Genomic DNA, 22,700 nt, shown 5'->3' with positions numbered 1-22,700 from the left:
CAGCACTGTTTGTAATAATAAAAATGAGTAGCCACCTAAATGACTCGTAAAGAGGGACCGGATAATTAAAATGCGGTATAAATTTGATAGAATATAACAGTTGAAGTGAATGGAGCAGATCTATAAACAGCTACAGGAATGAATTTCTAAAACACAATGTTAAATGAAAAAAATAGCCAGCATGATGTATACAGTGTGACACATAACTTCATAAAAATTTGTAAAAACTGGGGCGCCTGGGTGGCTCAGTTGGTTAAGCGTCTGCCTTCGGCTCAGGTCATGATCCCGGGGTCCTGGGATCGAGCCCCGCATCGGGCGGGCTCCCTGCTCAGCGGGAAGCCTGCTTCTCCCTCTCCCACTCCCCCTGCTTGTGTTCTCTCTCTTGCTGTCTCTCTCTCTGTCAAATAAATAAATAAAATCTTTAAAAAAAAATTTGTGAAAACAGGAAACAATACCATATTTGGTTTATGAATATGGACAATGTAAAAGTATAAACATATGGAGTAGAAGACTCCACACCCAATTCAGGAGATTGATTACCTCCAGGGGATGAAGGGACGAGTGGGAATGGGAGGGCTACAAAGGAGATTTGCTCTGTATTCATCATACTGTATTTTTGAAATCTGAAGCAAATATAATAAAATGAAACTAGTTAGTTGTGATGGCGGGTTCATGAATTTTTTTTGCTTCTCTGTGTTAAATTTTGAAAAAACTACAAATGTGGTGTAGATAAGATGTGCGTACTTAGAAGACAATGCTACAGTTCACTGTATGAGATTAACCGTCCACTTTCCCTATTGCTGTTCCTTTATCCTGTTAGCGCTGTGAGTCGTGGTCTGTGAATTTAACATTTAGGAGCGTGAGGTAGAGGGAGTTTTGTTCAGGGTGCTTTATTAAACTCTGTATAGAACATTGTCACAACGAACGTCTCCCACCTGCTTGCATTTGCCTCCATGTCTTAATCTCCCCAGGAGATTCATGGAAAGGCTTCTTTTGGTAAGGTATCTCTGGGGTGGTTCTAACCTCTCAACCATCAGCAAGTAATGAAGTTCCTTCCGTACATATTGGTGAAGACCTCACTGGGTTAGTCGTTAAGACCAGCCCTTGTGCCTCAGGGGCTTGTCACCACCACCAGGGGTTCAGCCATGATGAGAACATAGGGCATTAGTAAGAGCTGCTCTCTCATGACTCCAGAACACAGGAGCATCCACCAGTGTTCTCTGCTCGTTTGAGCAAGTGTTATGCTGCCCTTACCCTCAGATTTAGTTCTGCTGCCCTCAGACAGTGGCCGTGAGTTTCGGTGATAATCTGGAGAACCTTGGCTGGTGTTCTTCCATCACTTTAGGTGAGTGGGGCACCATAGTTCAGAGAGACCAGAGCTACACTGCCCCCAAGTCTGGCCTCAGGAAAGCTGTTGTCTATAGACAGACACTGCCCCCTGGCGTAAAGCAGATGAAGTTGCAAATTGATCAGACCAGATTTCCATCCAGGGCCGTTATGGACATACAGGGAGTCCCGGGGAGGTTTAGAGAGCTCCTCTGAGCCTCGGGCATCTCAAGAATTGGAATGTGCCTTGGAAAGCAACCAGCTCAACACCTCTACAGCACCCAGATCCCCAGCGGCATGCCTGCCAGGGCCTTCCACAGCACAGCTGCTTAGCATGTGCCCTGACAGAGAAGGTATTCCCTTAATAAGACAGTACACACACACACACACGTCATTAAAAGTGTGAAGACAAACAATGTGTGACAGAAAGAATGCTAGACTTGAATGCTGTGACCCTTTGCTGTGAGATGGCTGAGTGAGTTTATGCAGGTGACTCCTTGGTCGTTACTGTGCTCTGGGAAATGGCTGGATCATGAAAGTTTAATTAATTTGTTTTGCAAGTTCAGAATTTCTTAAAGTTGCCCAATGCCCGGCAGTTGGTTGGCATTGTGTCAATGTCACCTTGAGGTTTGCAGAATAGGAGCTTGGTTCATCACCACGGTCCGAGGCTGCCTTAGGAGGGAGAGCCAGCAAATCCCAAGACACACGCAGCTCAGGAATCTCACCTCTGGTTTCCTTAACCAAATGCTCAGACAGAAATAGACACCTGCACTCAAGGGAGTCATTTGATGCTCACCAAGTAGTATATGGTGATTGTACAAAAAAGAGGAAATATAGAAAAAAGAAAAAAAACCACCAGAACTCGACCACCCAGACATGAAACATGCTCACATTTTGGTGGATTGCCTTCCAGACTTCTTATTATACAAATGTGTACATTTGCCTTTTTTGCATAAATTTGTATCTTAGCCAGATTTTTGCCTCTCAACAGTATCATGAATGCCTTGCTGTGCTCATAAGTGAACAATCACCTATTTTCTAATGGCTGCGTTTAGTGTTCCAACGTACGGCTGTACCATAATTTGCCTATTCCGTGCTCTCTTGTTGCAGATGTAGGCTGGTTGGTTCCTGTTTTCCACGGTTCTGAAACCCATGCTCCTGGGCTGTTGTCTGGCTCTGGCCTGCACTTCTCCTACTTGGCTGTTGACCACGCTTCCTAAGCTCCAATTTCTCCTGACTCCATTGCTCGCTTTCTCCCTAGACGTTCTTTGTTCCAACTTTATGGGTGGACTAGAAATGTAAACTTCCTAAACATCCCTTCCTTTTACTTCAGAATTAATTTTGATCCTCACCTATCATTATATTTCTCCACAGTGTCCGAGAGACATCTCTCCCCTCCTTCCAGAGATATCCTCTCACCTTTGTTCTTGATTCTCTATTACTCCATCAGTCATTTCTAATCTTTTCTTTTTAACCTATTTTGTTAGTGAACATGCAGTGCAGTTTTGGTTTCTGGAGTAGAATTCAGTGATTCTTCACTTTAAATATACAACACCTGCTTATCACAACAAGCGCTCTCTTGTCATTTCTGATCTTCAATCTTTCTGCATTCTCTGATGTCCCAAAGAATGGCTTGCATGGTAGATTTAGGTAGTATATGGAAATAGTATTAAATAGCATCGGCTTATAAAGTGAGAGGGTTGTTTCCTCTTCCGTTCTGCCTTAATCCGTCTTTTATCTAAGAAGAAAATCTCGTGTCGTGCTAGCACTTCCCAAAACATTTGCAAATATTTCTGTTTTAACAAAGGGAATGAGCTAGAAGTAAGAACTATAGAAGGGGCCAGACTTGGGCAGAAAACATTGCCTAGTTGGAATGTAGTGACATTTTTCTGTTTTCATTGTATTTATTATTCCTTTTCTTTTAAAACTTCTTTTTAAATTATGAAACATTCCCAGTGAAATACAGGAAATAATATCACAAACACACATGTACCTACTTCCAGATTTGGTAAGTGCTAATATTGTGCAATATTTGTTCAAGGTAGTGTCAGTCACAGTTCAACCAGAGAGGCAGGAAGCAGAACTCCTGGGATGGAGACCCACGTATGTGTGTGTATGTGTGTGTGTAGCATATTTATTTATATGTATATGATTATACATGTAGTCAATGAGTAATTTATTACAGGGATTTGACCATATACAATTGTGGGAGCTGGCCAAGCAGTCCCCGTAAGGCTGTTGTCTTTGTGTCTGCTCTTGGAGCTTAAAGTCTGCAGGAAAGTCTGGAAGGGAAACTATGACCTGGAAGCCATCAGAATTGACTGGAATCTGTCATTCTCACTGCTTCCAGTCTTGATGAAGCAACTGCCTTCCATCACGGAACTAAACGCACACCTGGCCAGGAGTCAGAGATGCTGAAAGAGGGTCCAGGGGAACGTGGCTCAGTTGTAGGCCCAGCTGCCTGCTGCACCAACAAAGTGAGCCAGCAAAGAAGTGGCATGTATGTGAGGCACCAAAGCACCTGCCCCGGGCTTCTGAGCATAAAAACAAGATGGCTGCTCCTTTGCTTTCATCCCTCCCCCCCTCCAAATCCTGCTTGAAAATCTCTCTTGTGAGATTAACAAGTCAGGAAATGACAGATGTTGGCGGGGATGCAGAGAAAGGGGAGCCCTCCTACACTGTTGGTGGGAATGCAAGCTGGTGCAGCCACTCTGGAAAACAGTATGGAGGTTCCCTAAGAAGTTGAAAATAGAGCTACCATATGATCCAGCAATTGCACTACTGGGTATTTACCCCAAAGATACAAATGTAGGGATCCGAAGGGGTATGTGCACCCCAATGTTTATAGCAGCAATGTCCACAATAGCCAAACTGTGGAAAGAGCCAAGATGTCCATCGACAGATGAATGGATAAAGAAGATGTGGTATGTATATACAATGGAATATTATGCAGCCATCAAAAGGAATGAGATCTTGCCATTTGCAACGACGTGGATGGAACTGGAGGGTATTATGCTGAGCGAAATAAGTCAATCAGAGAAAGACATGTATCATATGACCTCACTGATATGAGGAATTCTTAATCTCAGGAAACAAACTGAGGGTTGCTGGAGTGGTGGGGGGTGGGAGGGATGGGGAGGCTGGGTGATAGACACTGGGGAGGGTATGTGCTCTGGTAAGCGCTGTGAATTGTGCAAGACTGTTGAATCTCAGATCTGTACCTCTGAAACAAATAATGCAATATATGTTAAAAAAAAAAAAAGAAGAAGATAGCAGGAGGGGAAGAATGAAGGGGGGAGGAATCAGAGGGGGAGACGAACCATGAGAGACGATGGACTCTGAGAAACACACTGAGGGTTCTAGAGGGGAGGGGGGTGGGAGGATGGGTTAGCCTGGTGATGGGTATTAAAGAGGGCACACTCTACATGAAGCACTGGGTGTTATGCACAAACAATGAATCATGGAACACTACATCAAAAACTAATGATGTAATGTATGGTGATTAACATAACAATAAAAAATTTTTAAAAAAAGAAAATCTCTCTTGTGGCCCACCCTAAATAAAAACATACTAACCAACACTTGGCATTATGACATGCTGTTTATTTTTATAGTTTCTATCTGGCTGGCCATATCTCTATTGATATAAAATTGTATTTCTCTGCAAATTTACTTAAGTTAAAAATTTTGAATCGAATTTGCAAATGACATATCTGATAAAGGGCTAGTATCCAAAATATATAAAGAACTAAAACTCAACACCCCCAAAAATGAATAATCCAACTAAAAAATGGGCAGAAGACATGAATAGACGTTTTTCCAAAGAAGACATACAAATGGCCAACAGACACATGAAAAGATGCTCAGCATCACTCATCATCAGGAAAATGCAAATCAAAACCACAATGAAATACCACCTCTCACCTGTCAGAATGGCTAAAATCAATGACACAAGAAATAACAGGTATTGGCGAGGATATGGAGAAAGGGCAACCCTCTTGCACTATTGATGGGAATGCAAACCGGTGCAGCCACTCTGGAAAACAGTGTGGACCTTCCTCAAAGAGTTAAAAATAGAACTACCCTACGATACAGCAATTGCACTAGTAGGTGTTTACCTGAAGAATAAAAAAATGCTAATTCAAAGAGATACATGTACCTCGATGTTTATAGCAGCATTATCTACATTAGCCAAACGTGGAAACAGCTCAAGGGTCCATCAGTTGATGAATGGATAAAGAAGATGTGGTATATATATACAATGGAATATTACTCAGCCATAAAAAGAATGGAATCTTGCCATTTGCAATGACATGGATGGAGCTAGAGAGTATTAAGTGAAATAAATCAGAGAAAGACAAGTACCATATAATTTCACTCATATGTGAAATTTAAGAAACAAAACCATTGAGCAAAAGGAAAAAACAAGGCAAACCAAACAACGGACTCTTAACTCTAGGGAACATACTGATGGTTACTAGAGGGGAGGTGGGTGGGGGGATGGGTGAAATAGGTGATGGGGATTAAGGAGTGCACTTGTGATGAGCACCAGGTGATATATGGAAGTGTTGAATCACTATATTGTATACCTGAAACTAATTTTACACTGTATGTTAACTGGAATTTAAATAAAGACTTAAAGAAAAAATTTGAATCTATTTAAAAGACTATTAATAGTAGAAAACAGAAAATGAGCACATAAAACTCTTGCAGGGGGTATCCAGGTGACCAAAGTTTGGGAAAAGCTGAGCTAGCCCTGTAATATTTCTTCAGAGAACACTAAAAATATGTTCTTTGCTTTCCTGACTCTGATTGGCCTGGTTTTGGGTTTGTTTTTTTTTTTTTGGCCTAAAAATTTTGGTTTTGATTAACCCACTACCGGCCTTTCACTGCCTCACTCAGGTATCACATTTGCAACCTTTTCCTTATTCTCCCAGTTGGAATTCCCATCCACTTTCTTTGTGTTCTCGTTAATCTCATATCTACCCTGGCTAATACTGCATTTGTCAAAATCGGCCTTGTGTTTGTAGCTTTGTGTATATTTGTTGTCCTCACCTGAATATATTTGCCTAGAAGGAAGTAATTGTTTCTTATCTATCCTTATTATCGCCTGAGGCTCATAATACGTGTTGCAAAGTGTTGGTACTCGCTCAAATTGGAGAATGAAGCTGAAGTAACAGAAGGAAGTGGTCAGGTGGTGGTATTACCATTTTATTCAGGAGAAAGATTGAGAGAGAGGGGGAAACAGATGCAGGTTAAATCACTGTTTACCCAAATGCTTAATTTGTCCAAAGTCTTAATTAGTGGTTGGAACCAGGATTAGGTCCTGGAATTACTGGGTTGTCATCCATCATCATCTTTTTTTTTTTTTCCCCTACACCATTCTGCAAGGAATTGGTTAACAAAATATATCATAGGCTGTTACATATACGGTGGTGTGTTGGGTTTACTTGGAAGGATATAGAAATGTAAATTCGGGTTTCTTTCCTTCAGGAGAGAATCATTAACAAATCAGAATTTCACCATATCTACCCTGTTAAATAATTATACAGAATAGCATTTTCGCGGTAATAGTGTCGCCACCGAATAGATGCTTTGGATGTTAAGAAGGGAGCCCTCAGTGTGGTCTGGAGTGGTTTGTTGAAGACTTCAGAAGGGCTGAGCTTGAGCTGAACTTGGGAGCTTGGGTCTAAAGAGAAGTGGGAAGGTCATTTCACATGGGAAACCATAAAGGTGGGAAAAAACATGTAGAAGAGAGAACAGCCTGTAGCCTTGTACAACAAGTGTGACCCAGAGCAGTAGCCTTGAGCTCACGAGAGCGTGCTAGAGATGTGTGGGACCAGGTCTCCCCCAGGCTGTAGGATCAGACCCTGCTCAGTAATGTTTGGGAAGCGCCGATAGATACCATTTGTATGGGGCTGTACAGTTTAGGGTTGGCTGAAGAAGCATCCTATTTGACCCTCAGAATAGGTTAATTAGATACAAATGAATTAGATAAAGAGGGGGACTACCAGTGTCCAGTCTCACTGAAAGAAAACGTGAAGTTTGGAGAGGTTTTGATTTGCTGAGAGTTTACTTAGAGCTGAGGTTCTAACTCAGGCATATAGATTTCGTATGCTTTTCACACCACGTGATGAGAAGTCATGTTTGGGGATTTAAGTAGGCTAGTACAGAAAGCTTGAATGTGGATTAGGTAGCAGTTGGGCCATACAGTGGAGATCTGGAATACTAGGACATTTATTACTTATCCACTAATACGTTTTGGCCAGAAGAGCTTCATGAGGAGCTTCTCAGGGAGACCTATCTGGCGGCATTACGTGGATGAATTAGAGTTGGGAAGAAACAGGACTCGAGACACCAGTTATTCAGAGCACAATAACTAAATATTTTAAATAAATAAATAAAATAAGTGGTATCGGTAAGTCACCTAACAAATAGTTATTGAATACCCAATTTGTGCTGGGCGCTAGGCATTTGGTCCTGCTGTCCGTGATATGCTTGCTTAGGTCATGCTACTGGTTGAGTCAATTAACATAACGGAGTCCTAAGTGCAGAAAAGACTAACAGTAATGATAACAATAAAGTCATCTTTGAATGTTCCTGGTTTGTTTGTTTTTTCCTCTGAGGAGCTCTGGCCTCAAAGTTCCGTGACTCCCATTCTCATCCTGGTTTCGCTATTAGTGTCATACATGACCTTGAATGATTCACTTAATTGCTCTGTTGCCCATTTTTCCTACTTAAAACATCAGCGTCATACTTACCATGACTTCACAGCACAAGATATTGTGATGAGATCATTAATGGGGGACATTTTTGGTTTCCGGAGTATTATAAAAGCTTATAATGCTGTCGATATAAATTCATTTTTTAAAACCTTCACTTTTTGCAACTTCAAAAATTTCAGTCCCCTGGTGCATGTTGGTCACTTTTCTAATTATAATGACATTGAAAGGGGGGAAAAAGTGCAGCCATCTGGGGCACTTGTTCTTCCCTAGAGGTAGCGTTGGAGAAGATAATGGTCTGTTTGCGATGTGGTGGGCCCCATTCCGAATGCACATGGATGGTGGTTTCTGATTGTGGCTTTAAGGCTCATCTGCTGATGGGTGCCATCATTAGACAAGAAGATGTGGGTGAATGTGTGCGCGGTTGTTGTGGAGTAATAGCAGAGACACGATCGAGAGAATATTTGGACTCTGGGGGAGAGAAGTAGGTGACACCGTCCTAGAGTTCTGAGCTGCATATGCCGGACCCTTCTGGTGTCATAAAGCCATGGCGCTGGGTGTGCGGTTGAGGTCCCTGGGTGTACGAGTGTGTGTTCAGGGGCGGGGTGGGCACTGGAAACATTGTGAGGGGTGGGAGGAGGACAGAGATGAGAAGGTGAAAGTGCTTATTGAGGCGACAGGTTGCTAGGGATAATACTGATGAACTAAGTTTCACTGGTCCCTTCCATGAATTAGGATATGTATCAGCACCAGCTCTTTGTATCTGAACTGCTTTCTTTTTTTCATTTTTAAATTTAAATTTTTAATTCCACTATAGTTCACATACAGTGTAATATTAGTTTCAGGTATACAGTATAGTGATTCAACACTTCCATATATCACCTGGTGCTCATCACAAGTGCCCTCCTTAATCCCCATCACCTGTTTCACCCATCTCCCCCACCCCCCTCCCCTCTGGTAACCATCAGTGTGTTCTCTGCAGTTAGAGTCTGTTTCTTGGTTTGTCTCCCTCTCTTTTTTTTTCTTTACTCGTTTGTTTTCTTTCTTAAATTCCACATGTGAGTGACATACAGTATTTGTCTTTCTCTGATTTATGTTGCTTAGCATTATACTCTCTAGCTCCATCCATGTTATTGCAAATGGCCAGATTTCATTCTTTTTTATGGCTGAGTAATATTCGTGTGTGTGTGTGTGTGTGTGTGTGTGTGTGTGTACACATACCACCTCTTCTTTATCCATTCATCTGTCAGTGGACACTTGGGCTGCTTCCACAGTTTGGCCAAGGTAGATGATGCTGCTATAAACATCAGGGTGCATGTAGTTTCTGAACTTTCTGCACATCATAGCTATTGCTGAGAATGGTGGTTTCCATGAGAAAACACACCTCAGCTTAGAGGACCCTTTGAGCATTTCCTCTCTTACCTAGAATAAGAAATATGATGTGCGAACATATTTCCGGCAAAGACCTTAGAACAGTTCCTGGCACCTAATTAGCCTTAAAGAACTGTTTGCTGTTGTTACTAGCGTTCCTGGTCATTTATTCATTCATTCATTCACTTGAGTGTGTGCTATCACGTATCGAGGCCCCGAGGTGTTTGCTGTGGAAGCCCAGGGCTGGATCACACAAAGATCCTGTCCTCAGAGATGGAATGTTCTGCTAGGAAAATAAGATGAGCAAACACATAAATATAATGGAGTGAAGAAAGGGATACGTGTCTAACAAAGGTCTAGCATGGAGCTTTTGGGGGGTAGGCAGAAGCTGGAGAGGGCTTCCAGAGGGTTGGAGAGGAAAGCGAGGTGGGCGGGGGTGGTACCTGAGTTGCATCTGGGAGGATGGGAAACGTTCAGACTCTGCTGAACCTCGTGAATTGCTTTCCAGGTGAAGGGAATGGTAGGACCAAAAGCAGAAAATAGCGTATTTAGAGAGAAAATATAACTAGTTTGCTTTGCCCAATTGAAGGCTGTGTTTTGAACATGTGTTCTGCCTCATCTCCAGAGTTCCCTTGCCCCATATTTTTTCATTTCTTTACCCATCAATTAAGTCCAGCAGATTGTAATAAGGAGGGGCAGTTACTAAAATGATGCAAACGGATTTGGTAATTATAGCGGCTGCTAAATGTGTAATCTCTCTGTTCTTGTAATTATTAAGGTTTTTATTTTTATAAACTGATTGCCTCTTGTTCTAAAACGTCCTTAATAGTATGCAAATAGGGACCAGGAAGCAGTAGAAATCTAGAAACATGATTTCCTTTGCATTCCACAATAAATCACCCACGCAGACTGACCGGTGGTGGCTTGGTACATCTCGAGAGGCCCACTGTCACTCGCCTCAAAATAGATTGGGGCTAGATCCGGGCTGCCTTCTGTCCTCGCAGCCTTTCCCAGAGTGCAAAAATCACACCTTGGGTTTTACATTAGCTTTCTGCTATGACACACACAGTGTCATGACTTCTTTTCTCTTTCCTTGACAGTAATTCCATCATGTGCTTGTGATAAATCACTCTGCCTTTGGCGGTTTAGCTTATCCACTTAACAGCTGAATATGCCCCTACAGAGTGGTGTGGAAGAAGCTCCAGGGTTCCCTGGTGGATGGAGCTGAAGCTGTTGGCAAGTCTCCACCTCTTTGTGCCTCAGTCAGCGCATCCATCCATTGGGGGTGTTACTGTATGCTGTGGAGAAATCACAGCCTTGTATTTTGGGAACACTTGTTCTGCTTAAAGGTATTTCAAGATAACCAGGTTCTAAGTTAATAGGGGTAATTTCTTAAAATAAGATTGTCTCACTTAGGGAGATCTCGCTGGAACAGACGAATTCTGTTTTCCTAATTTATTTGAAGCTTGAAATAATCATCCAACAACGAGAACTAATATAAATGGAAATTCATAGCATAAAAAGGCTGCATAGGGCTCAACAGCTTATAAACCCAATTGTGAATAGCTATAAGGCCCAGAACAATCAGAGACAAATGGCTTATATGCTCAATAAATATTTCTAGAATGAATTTTTTTTTCCTTGGGAGAACAACTATGTTTAGATTAAACAGTAATTTAAGTAGGGCTAAGGGTTATAAAGTGAGTATCTCTTACTGGGATTTTGAATTTCTTTACATCTTATAAGTTGTGTACTATGTTTTAAAATAGTACCTATTCAAGTACGTATTATGATTACCTGTTTTAATAAAGTATTTTTGCTGGTGCTCACTCTCTATATTATCAAATGTATACTCTATTTATATATTTTTTCTGTGTATATACTCTCTATACTCTGTTCTTTCCTTATATACACATTGTACATAGTCTATATGATTATATACTCTATGTGTATATACTCTGTATATTCTTTTACTATGTATATAAATATATTCTCTCTCTTTATATGCCGTTTTCTGAGACATTTGACTATGCCACAAAGGGTTTAGATTGTGAATCCAAGGCCAAGATACTGGGGGGCCCTGATGCCTGCTTACCTGAACAGAGGGTGTAGTGTCGAGGGAAGATAGCTGGAATGTCAGTCTCCCAAATCAGAGCCAGTAATACCCCCCCCCCACCTTCGCCAGTGTTGAACCATCGGTGTGCCGTTTCCCGAGCATCAGAGGTATCTCAAATGTAGAAGGAGATCCCCCTGGAAAAAGCCCTAGGGTGCTTTACAAGGGGGATCGCCGACGACTCTGTCGGTGGTAGATCGGGAGGAAGCTTCCTTTTCCCGTTTCTGTCCTTCGCTTGGAGGTGCCTAGTTTTCCGAAAAGCCCGACACCGATCTTGTGAGGCCTTTACGCCTGCTGATTGCAATTCCAACACAGACGGGTTTGTGTGTTTGCTCCTTCAGCTCTACGTGGCCACGGAGGCCATCCTCATCGCCCTGGTGGGGGCCACGCCCGCGTTCCGCTGGGACCTGGCGGGGCTCCTGCCCAATCGGAGCCTCGGCAACCGGTCAGCGGGGGACGATCGCGCGCTCGGGGACTGGCTGCGGACCGCCAACGGCAGCGAGGTCCGCAAGCACGTGCACTTCAGCGGCAGCTTCACCTCCATCGCGTCCGAGGTAAGGCCGCCGGGGGGGGGGGGGGGGGGGGGGGGGGGGGGGGGGGGGGGGGGGCAGCCGGGTCTGACCGCGGGATGAGCGTGCCTCCCGTCCTCGCGGACCCGCTCGCCTGTCTGCTTGGTTTCAGGGTCGGCCCCGTCTTCAGTTAGCTGGCTAGTCACTTGGGAGTTAAAGGAGACCATCCTAGGGAAACACGTTCCTTTTCCTTCTTGCTACAAAGGGCAAGAGCGGGAGCCTTCCCAAACTGGTCAGTCGAAGATGGAAACTCCAGAAGAGCCGCATTGCACTTAGCGTGCCCTTCGAAAAAGTGAATGCAAACTCTTTTTTTTTTTCCTTTATATATTGCTGAATTCTATTTGCTAATGTTTTGTTAAGGATTTTTGCTTCTGTATGCATGAGGGGTATTGATCTGTCGTGTTCTTTTTTTTTTTTTTTGTCTGGTTTTGGTATCAGGGTGATACTAGCTTCATAAACTGAACTGGGAAGTATTCCACGCTTTTCTGTTTTCCAGAAGTGATTGGGTAAAATTGGTGTTCTTTAAGTATTTGGTAGAACCTTCCAGTAAAATCATCTGGGATTTTTTGTTTTTTGTTTTAGATTTCTTTTTGGGGAGTTTTAAAATTATGAAGTCAGGGCGCCTGGGTGGCTCAGATGGTTAAGCGTCTGCCTTCGCCTCAGGTCATGATCTCAGGGTCCTGGGATCGAGTCCCGCATCGGGCTTCCTGCTCCTTGGGAGCCTGCTTCTCCCTCTGCCTCTCTCTCTCTCTCTCTCTGTCTCTCATGAATAAATAAATAAAATCTTCAAAAAAAAAATAAATAAATAAAAAATAAAATAAAATTATGAAGTCAATTTTCTTAAAGGTTATAGGGATATTTAAATGATTGTGAGTTGTGATTTAAATGATTTTGAATTGTGAGTTGTGGCAGTTGGTGCTTTTCAAGGAATTAGTCCATTTCATCTAAGATTTATGTGTGTAGAGTCGCTCACTGTATTATCTTATTATCCTTTTGATGTCTGCAGATTCTGAAATGAAATCTCTCTTATGTCCTGATACTGGTAATTTGTGTCTTCTATCTGATTTAATTACTTGTCAGTCATACAGGTTTGTGTCTTTTTAAAGAACCAGCATTTTGTTCATTGATTTTTTTGCCCTATTATTTTTCTTTTTTTAATTGTATTGATTTCTGCTCTTACCTTTATTATTTCCTTTCTTCTGCTTGCTTTGGGTTTCTTTTTCTTTTTTTCTTTTTTAGGTTATAGACTTGATAGCCTGTATTTTTAATGAGTCTTCCTCTTTGCAAATGTAAGTATTTTAGTGCTATAAATTTTCCTCTCAGGACTGCTTTAGCTGTGACCCACAAATTTTGATATGCCCTATTTTTATTTTCATTTAGCTCAGTGTATTTTATTTCTTCTTATGACTTCCTCTTTGACCCAGCGATTATTTAGAAGTCTCTTGTTTAATTATCTAGTACTTAGAGATTTTCCTGTTAGCTTTCTGTTTTTGCTTTCTAGTTTGATTTCATTATGGTCAGAGGACACTCTGTCTGATTTCAGTTCTTTTAGATTTGTTGAGGTTTCTTTTATGACTCAGGATGTGGTCTCTCTTGGTGTATGTTCCATTGACACTTGAACCAACTACTGCTGTTGGGTAGAGTGTTTTATAAATATTGTTTAGATCCTGTTGGTTGATCGTATTGTTGACTTCTTCTGTATCCTTGCTGATTTTCTCCCTAGTTATTCTAGAGATTGTTGAGAGAGGGGTGTTTATGTCTTCAGTTCCAAGTTTATTGATTCTTTCATCTGTCCCTTTCATTCTGCTGTTGAACCTACTCATTGTATTTTTCTTTTAGTTCTAAATTTTTCATTTTGTTCTTCATATATTTTATAGCTCTGTTGTTTAGTCTGTACATATTGGTGATTGCTATGTCTTCTTGGTGGATTTACTTTTTTTAAAATCATCTTATAATATACCTCTATGTCCCTGGTAATTTTCTATGTTCTGAAATGTGGTTTAACACTAATCTAGCCACTCCTGCTTTCTTCAATTAATGGTAGCATGATATGTATTTTTGCCCTTTTTACTTTCAACTTGCCTATATCATTATGTGTGAAGTTAGTTTCCTGTAGACAGCATAGAATTGGGTCAAATTTTTTTTTTTTAAGATTTTATTTATTTGAGAGAGAGCACAGAGGGAGACTGAGAGGGAGAAGCAGACTCCCCGCTGAGCAGAGAGCCCACTGTGGGACTTGATCCCAGGATCCTGAGATCATGACCTGAGCCAAAGGCAGAAGCTCAACTGACTGAGCCACCCAGGTGCCCGAGTTGGGTTAAAATTTTAAATCCACACCATCAATGTCTGTCTTTATTTGTGTTTTTAGATAATTTACATTTGATATATTATATGCTAGAACTTACGTCTTCCAGTTCATTATTTTTTGTTGTTTTCTATTCTCTGTTCTTTAATTTTTCCTATTTTTCTGTAGGTTACTTTATCATTTTTTAGTATTTTATTTCGACTTAACAGTTTTTTTTTTTCAAGATTTTATTTATTTGACAGAGAGAGACACAGAGAGGGAACACAAGCAGGGGGAGTGGGAGAGGGAGAAGCAGGCTTCCCGCTGAGCAGGGAGCCCGATGCGGGGATCAGTCCCAGGACCCTGGGATCATGACCTGAGCGGAAGGCAGACGCTCAATGACTGAGCCACCCAGGCACCCCTTGGCTTACAGTATTTTTTGAGTGTATCTCTTTGTATAGCTTTTTTAGTGATTGCTCTTGGCATTGCATTATATATACATAACTTACCACAGTCTACTGATATTGTCAGATCTCCAGTTTGAGTGACATACAGAAATTCTACCTCACTTTACATTCCTTTGCCCTCTTCTGTTTATAATATAATTGTCCTAAATATGGTCCCACATACTCTTGGAATCACATTACACAGTGTTCTGTTTGCTTCAACCATCAAACATCATTTAGAAAACTCAAGAGAAGCAAAGTTTGTTGTATTTACCCCAACTTTTTCTTACAGTGTTCTTTTTCCCTTACTGATGTTCCAAGATCCCTTTTTTATGTTTTCTTTCTTTTTTAGAGAACTTCTATTAGCCACTGTTTTAGGGTAGTTGTGATGGTGACACATTTTCTTAGTTTTCCTTCATCTGAGAATATCTTGATTTCTCCTTCATTTCTTGTTTTCACTGGTAATAAAATTCTTGGTTGACAGTTCATTTCCTTCAGCATTTAAAAACTCCTGTGCCACTTTCTTCTGGTCTCCATGGTTTCTGATGAGAAATATGCTATTATTTGAATTGTCTTTTTCCTATAGTGAAAGTGTCATTTCCTTCTTGCTACTTCCAAGATTTTTTAGTGTTTTAATCGCTAGTGTTTAGAAGTTAGATTATGATGTTTCTTGGTGTGGATTTCTTCAAGTTTATCTTCTTTGGGATTTACTGAGCTGCTTGGATCTGTAGGTTTATGGCTCTTGACAAATTGAGAAATTTTCAGCTATTATTTATTCAAGTACTCTTTTTTTAGCCTATCCCCCTTTCTGCTTTCTTTCTAGAACTCCAAGACAGAAATATCAGTTCTTTTGTTATAGCCCCATAGCTTTGCTCATTTTCTTCTGTCTAGTTTATTTTTGTCTTCATATTGGATATTTTCTATTGTTTTATTTCCAAGTTTATTGATTCTTTCATCTGTCCCTTTCATTCTGCTCTTGAACCTATTCATTGTATTTTTTTTTTTTTTAGTTCTAAATTTTTCATTTTGTTCTTTTTAAAATACATTCTCTTTATTTGGTGAGACTTTCTGTATTTTCACCGAGTCTGTTTTGTCATCAGTTTCGAGCATGTTTGCAGGTGCTCATTGAAGCATGGTTGTTATGGCAGCTTTAACATCTTTCTCAGATAGTTCTAATATCTCTATCATCTCAGCAGTCTTTTTTTCATTCTACTTTGAGATTTTCTGGTTGTTAGCATCACGAATTATTTTTGTTTGAAACCTGAAGTTTCGGGGATTATGTTAAGAGGTTCTGGGTCTTAAATCTTCCGTATTAGCTGACTTTCTCAGACTCAGCTCTGACACAGAAAGAGGGGAGGGGTGCCTCATTACTACCTCGTGGTGGTGGAAATCCAGTCTCCCCGTGTGCTCACACTGACATCAGTGATGGTGGTAGTGATGGTGATGGTATGGAGAGCTCCTCAATGCAGGCGGCAGCAATGAAAGTGCTGGCTCCCTGCTTGTCTTTTTCTGACACATCCAAATGGAGTGAAGTGGGATGACTTATGACTGCCCAGCCGGGGAGGGGGAGATATTTAGGTTCCCCACTTAGCCTTTGTTCCTGTGAATGGGGTTAGAGCCATAGCTTTTGTTTTTGTTTTTGTTTTTGTTTTGTGGTGGTGAATGGCTGGAATAAAGCAGTTCTTGTCTAAAAATGTCCTGTCCTGCTGGGCTGCCCCTTTCCTGGGCCTTTGGCTGGAGAGAGCAGGCTTGGTTGGGGCTTCTTTTGTCATTCCTCTTGGCATTTCTGAGTTGCTCCCTGCTCCAGCACCCAGTGTCGGGTATGTGAGGCAAAGAGAAACCCAGGGACTCACCACCGGGTCATTCCTTGGGTCCCCGGGTCCTCGCTGGTCTTCTCTCCACCTTTCAGAGTTGTCTTATGTTTGTTTCGTACATGATGCCCAGGGTTTTTAGTTGTACATAGTGGGAAAAACAGGGAAAAGTACACTTACTCCATTTGCCTGGAGCTGAAAGTCCTCCTGTGTCCTTTTGACGTGCCCATCACTTTGGGGTTTTTTTGAGCACTTAAAAAATTTGGGGCATAACAAGATATTCCAGATTCATCTTTCACCTCCCCCTATTCCAACTGTGAAATTAGCCATTTCTCCAAAAGGCCCTTGTTCTGTTTATTGCCCCCATAGGATTTTGCAGTGGGTGAGAGCCATAAGTCTGCACTCCCAACAAATCCATTACCACATTACAATGAAAGTGGATCTCAGACCAAATTCTGCCACATGTCAAAACATTTATTAACTCAATTCTTATTATCAGAAAAACACAGAATAAAATATCTTGCAGGCTTGAGAAGTCCTAGCTCTGTGGTTTTATTGGTGTTCTGAATACTGTTTACACAAAAGGTCACTACAGAAAAACTCCCACTTTTCCATAGGGAGGGTACTGACACTTCCCCTCCCCACCAGCCTCAAGCAGGCAGAATCTTCCAGAATTCATACTGTCTCAGGACCAAGGAGGGATTTTAACCTAGGGCATCACTCCTATATAAAGAATACAGAGCACCCTGGATTATCTCACAAATTCACAGAAGGGCAATGAATGTCTCTAAAATATATTGAGCTAATTCATGTACCTTGGGTGTCTTTAATTTCACCAGAGATAGCCCATTTTTTTAGTAGTCATCATTGCTAGTCAGCAGGCCACTATTTTAATCAGATAGAAGCAAAGTAAGCATTGCTGAAGACACCGTGATGACTGAAGTCCTTGTAGGAGCTCCCTCTGGAGAATGGGCTTTCTGAAGAGAAGGCCAGCTGACCAGCGCTGGACAGCGCAGCCTCGACGAGAATGCTCCTATACCAGCGTGGGAGCTAAGTAATGTTTATGCCGAATATCCCACAGCATGTGCTTCGTACCGGAAGGTAAATCGGATCCCATAGCAACACTGTGCTTCAGCACAGCAGACCTCAGTGCATTTCAGTGGAACTGAATTAAATTAATACTAATGAAATCCGTAATTGGGAGCCCTTTTACATATCACCAGAGGGACACCATTATTAGCAAATATTCCTTGAGCAACTACTGCTCGCCTGATTCTAGAGAAAGCCTTCATAGCCAGCTAAGGAGGGAGAGCGCCCTCAGACCCTACGCTCCAGGACAGCGGGAAGGGGCGCCCTGGTCACCAGCGCACCTCCTGTGCTGGCACCCCAGGGGCTCACCCTTCACAGGGCTCGACTGGAGGCTGAATATGGACACAAGGGAGCACGGAGAGCTACTGCTCCCCAGATAAAGAGTTGGTAGATGCAGGAGAAGTGGGATGGAATAGCTTCCCCAGCAAGGGCTGGCGATGTTTAAAGCAGCTCTGAGAAAAAAAAGACGATGGGCTAAGATGGCCTCGCCTTACCCACCTGTCATGTCTCCCTGACCACGGCTGGGGCGCATCTGTGAGTCACTGTCCTTCTTGCCATCTGCTTTTGTCATCACACCATGACTGTGTGTCTGTCTCCCTCCCTCCTCTCCTCTCCCGTGCTCTCTCTTTTTCTTTCTCCCGCTCCCTATCATTTTGCCTTTCGGCACCTGTGTCTCTCTCTTTGCACCTCTCCCCATCTGAGTTTCTCTGCCTTTCTCTTCTGCCTCCTATTTCTTTCTCTCTCCCTTTCTCTGTGTCTCTGTCTCACTGGCTGCCTCTGTCTTGCCTTTCTCTCTGTCTCTTTCTCCCACGTTTTTGCCTCATTCTCTCTGCCTGTGTCTCCCTGGTTTTCTCTTTGTGGCTCACTCTTTCTTCCCCACCCCCCTCCCTCCTCCTGTTACTCACCCGTCCTTTCTCATTCCCAAGATGCACAAAGACTTGGATATATATGCTGCTATCCATCTGGATTATACGTCTACCATTATAGATTTATAGGTGCCTGCTACATTCCTCCCCTGGTAGAGAGGCACACATCAGATTCCCATCCCGTCGGGAGGTCAGGCGGTTATCTACCTCAGGGGAGGATCTCAAGGCAGATATTCTCTGTGCAGACAATGATCCTTGTCTCTAGCAGGTGCTCCAAGATGTGTCCAGAATGGCGGGTGGGGGTGGGGTCGTCCAGCTGCACAGTTGGGGATATCAATGCACCACTGCTCTGTGGGATCTCCAGGGGATGTTCCACAGGGATGCCGGTGTCATGATTTGGGATGAATTATCTTTGGAGCATCCGGGATGCTACACCGGCTGCTTCCGGCCTGAGTGGGTTCATAATGCTTTGCAACGGTGGCCGTGGCCTGCCCACTCTGTGGATGGAGGAGTACAGACAGAGGCCCACAGTCCCCGTGGGATCCTCAGCTGCAATGAGACCATTCCATACCAAGAGCTTGTGGCTGCAGATGAGTTTCATAAGGTTTGGTAGGTAGAGGACAGTGAAGAGGCCGATAACTGTGACTACCTTTTCATTTGCTCTTGTGTGAGCGGCTCTCTCTCAGAGACCTTCCCCATGTGCCGCTTAGTTAGCCCTGCCAGTAGCCCTGAGCTATAGATGGAACAACTGGCATGTAGAGAGTTTAGAGAATTTGCCCGAAATCACACATTTAATAAGTTGCTGGTCTGGGTTCAGTGAGCTCCTATTCTTTCCACTACCCCAGTGATTTTCAAAAAAAAATTTTTTTTGAGAACTAACAGAAGCCTTTAGGTTTAATGGTATCTCAGTATTTAGAAGAGCTAGGTGCTTTGCTCCTGTCAGTGAAGAGGAGCGGGCTCCAGGGTCCCAGTGCCTCCCCAGTCGTTGCCAGCCATCCTCGGCAGCTCAGAGCACTTCCGCACAGAACAGGGGGAGGAGCTGGGCTCCGCCTGGGAAGAGTGGGTGCAAGTATGGGTGGGTGGATTGGTGGGAACGAAGGTGGGCTAAGTGACCATAGCACAATGGCACATGAGCGAAGTAAATACCTGCCCCGGGCTGCCCATCACCTGCTTGGATTTGCCTCTGACAGTGAATTCTAAGGAGGAAGGGCAGACAGTCATAGTGTTTGTACTGTGGCTCGTAAATGAAAAATACCAGAATGTGGGGGCTCAGAGTAGCTGGCGACTTACTCAAGGTCACACAGTAAATGGTGGAGCCTGGCCACAGATTCCTGTGGCATGTGACCGAAGCAGAAGGAAAGAGGGAATCAGCCTACCTGCGAATCTGTCACTCCGCAGATAGCTTGCCTTCCCCAAGGTGATCATGCAACTCTCAGGATATTTGTGTCCATCTCGTGGGGATCCTGGCTAGCAGTTCCCCCCACCCCAACCCTCCAAAAAAAACCAAAACCCGAAAAACACACAAGTACTACCAAAGTAGTAACGATTCAGTTAAGCTTTAATAATTGTCAAGCCCAAAGAAACTTAGCGGTTTACTGATATAACCAAAAGTAGCCAGGGAGAATGAGGTCCAACAAGCAGCAGCCCCCGAGCTCCACGGAGGTTTGCCTGCATCAGGCTCTTCAACCAGCTGCCCTCCGTGACGGGGCCACCCACGTCTCTCCTCCGAATATATTCAGGCAGACCCAAGAGGATGCTCGTCTGCTTTCCATTTTTAGTGCAGATCTCATGTTTTCCCTGAAGTCATTTCATTTTATTTCAGGGTACAAATAAAGCATCCAGCTCGTGTACCCTCATGCCCAGCACGCAGGGTGTGCAAGTCCCGTGTGAATTCCCGCACTCTCCTTCCGCCTTGGACACCGGAGCCCTGTGTGGGTGGTGTTTGGGTCCTGGAGTGGTTCGAAGCAGGTGGTATGGGTGGTTTCCAAGTTTCCTGCAGCCGCTACCAAAATGACAGGCAGCAGAGAAGCCACGGCAGAGGGAAGAGTAACGAGAATGAGGATCAAGGAGCTGCCACTGGGGCCAGCAATGCTGGGTGGGATGGGAATTGCAGTCACTCCTTAGCCAGCCCCTTTTTAAGGGCTGCTCATCTCTGCGCCCCCAGTTGAGCTCATCTTTGTTTCGGTGCATGCGGTCCCCAACCAAACCCTTCATGAATTTCTCAGCATTAATTCAATTTTAATTACCTCTGTAGTTTCTCGGTTGCTCCTCCAAATCTACAAAGTGGTGGCATTGAAACTGGTCCCGGAACTTGTCAGGTAACTTATCCATTAGTTGGTAAATATTCTTAATATATAGATTTGTGGTATATAGATACGATATGGTTTTTATTGAAATAATTTGGTATAAAATGAGAGTTAAAAAAAAAAAAGCAAGTATAAAGCCCGTTGACCTCACATAAAACCCCTGAAAATAAATATCAAGGTAGAGCCCGTAGAATCCTATAGTTTAAGCAGATTGTATTTAAAAATGCATATTTTAAACCCCCCACCCCCTGCACCTTATTACATTCAGGTCAGGGCTTGCAGAAGTTATTCATGGAGGGTTTGGGGAAGGGTGAATAAAAGGTTATGTAGATGTGATTAACTTGGTATTAATGCAAAAAAGAACCCCTCTAATCTAGAAGTATTGACTATTTTAAAATGAGCTAGTAGCCATTGGGGTGAATTTATGTAGCAAATTGCTGTCTGCTGTATTCAAATTATTCCCCGAGCTCTGACTCATTCAGAAAGTACCAAATATCACGGAGGCACACAATTATCATGCTTAATTAATGTTTGCACCAAAAAGAGTAAGGTTGGAATCTTTAATATCATCGTCGATATTGAAGAACTGAAATTGACTGATTATTCTCTTGAGATTAATATATTTTCCCCAAGACATACCCTGGGGTCAAAAGACTGAGTATTAAAACTATGTGAAAAATTCACTGCAATAATTGCTTTAGGGGCTCATTTTTTTTAATGTCTTGCTTCCTTATGCGGGTACCACTGATTGTTATAGCCTGCACACTTCACCCATTAAGTGGTAATTCACAGTGACAACTACATTGAAACGAAGCAAGTTAGTTAATTACCATGAAACCATCCCTGAAATACCCTGTCCGAGTGCTCCCGAGTCACAGGAGGCCTCTGCTTACCTGATTTTCTCCTGAAGTGAGATCTTCCTGCACAAAGCAGTGAACATGTTTATGGGGCTACAGGACGGTGGAGGGCTGCAGCTTGGTTGGGCTGGTTACTGAGAATCTTTGAGGGAGCCGAACCCGGCTTGCTGCTGACCCTGTGGGGATTCCTTGAGGATTGTCCTGCAGGTGCATGGGGGACCCTGTTGCTGTTCCAGTCCTGCAGCCTCGAAATACAGACACGCTGAGGGTCTGGGTCGGGCTCTGGCCCTTGTCCTATGACCTGGTTTTCACCAAAACAGGACTGGGGGTGAGCAAGAGCTCTGTCAGTAAGCACGTGCCCAGTGCTGTCTGCCCATTTTGGCTGTCCTGTCTGGACTGCTGCGGGAAGCTTCCTTTGTCTTCCTTTTTCTTGGTCATCAAGTAGGCTGTGCCATTGGGTCCATTCCCCCCCATAGGGAGGTCCGAGTTGGGACTAGTGATGTACCCCGGGACTAGTGATGTACCCCGGGCTCGTACATAAAAGTTCACCTTTAGAAGAGACACGGCAGCCATGTGAGGGGCTTGGGTGCCCCTCAGAGACCTGCCATGGCCCCCGCCTGGCTTGCTGCCCCCACCCCTGTGTTCTGTGGGCTGTTCACGGCAGTGTTCCTCCTCCTCCCTGCTACTCCCAGTGGGGCTCTCTGTGGGCCAGTGAAAGTGCTTTCAGGGGCCACACTGCTTCTGTCACTCAGGCTTTTGGAAGTATGTTTCAGTGGCACAGATTTTGCCTCTCTAGCCAGAAAACTGCAATGGTTTTGTTGGGGGGAGGGGGGTGTTTCTCCATAGTTTTCTTTCTCATTGATGTAGAGGCTAAAGATAAAGCCAAAGGATTCTACATGTCATATGGAAGACAGAAACCCCTCTGATTCCAGATCTGCCT

The 22,700-nt window shown here is 43.2% G+C and overlaps 1 protein-coding gene across 2 annotated transcripts in view; it reads left to right on the top strand.

Moving 5' to 3' along the window:
* Positions 1 to 22,700, top strand: part of SLC22A15 (solute carrier family 22 member 15) — a 76,910-nt gene that overhangs the window by 4,086 nt on the left and 50,124 nt on the right. For both annotated transcript variants that reach the window (XM_034990217.1, XM_034990218.1), the window contains exon 2: positions 11,874 to 12,086. In XM_034990217.1, the coding sequence (XP_034846108.1) occupies positions 11,874 to 12,086 (213 nt within the window). The remainder of the gene's footprint in view (positions 1 to 11,873; positions 12,087 to 22,700) is intronic.

This window comes from Mirounga leonina, unplaced genomic scaffold (genome assembly GCF_011800145.1).
Source record: "Mirounga leonina isolate KUSES-001 unplaced genomic scaffold, KU_Mleo_1.0 Mir_507, whole genome shotgun sequence".
NCBI classification, from domain to species: domain Eukaryota; kingdom Metazoa; phylum Chordata; class Mammalia; order Carnivora; family Phocidae; genus Mirounga; species Mirounga leonina.
Note: the sequence above shows the minus strand (reverse complement) of the source record. Positions and strands in the feature narration are given on the sequence as shown.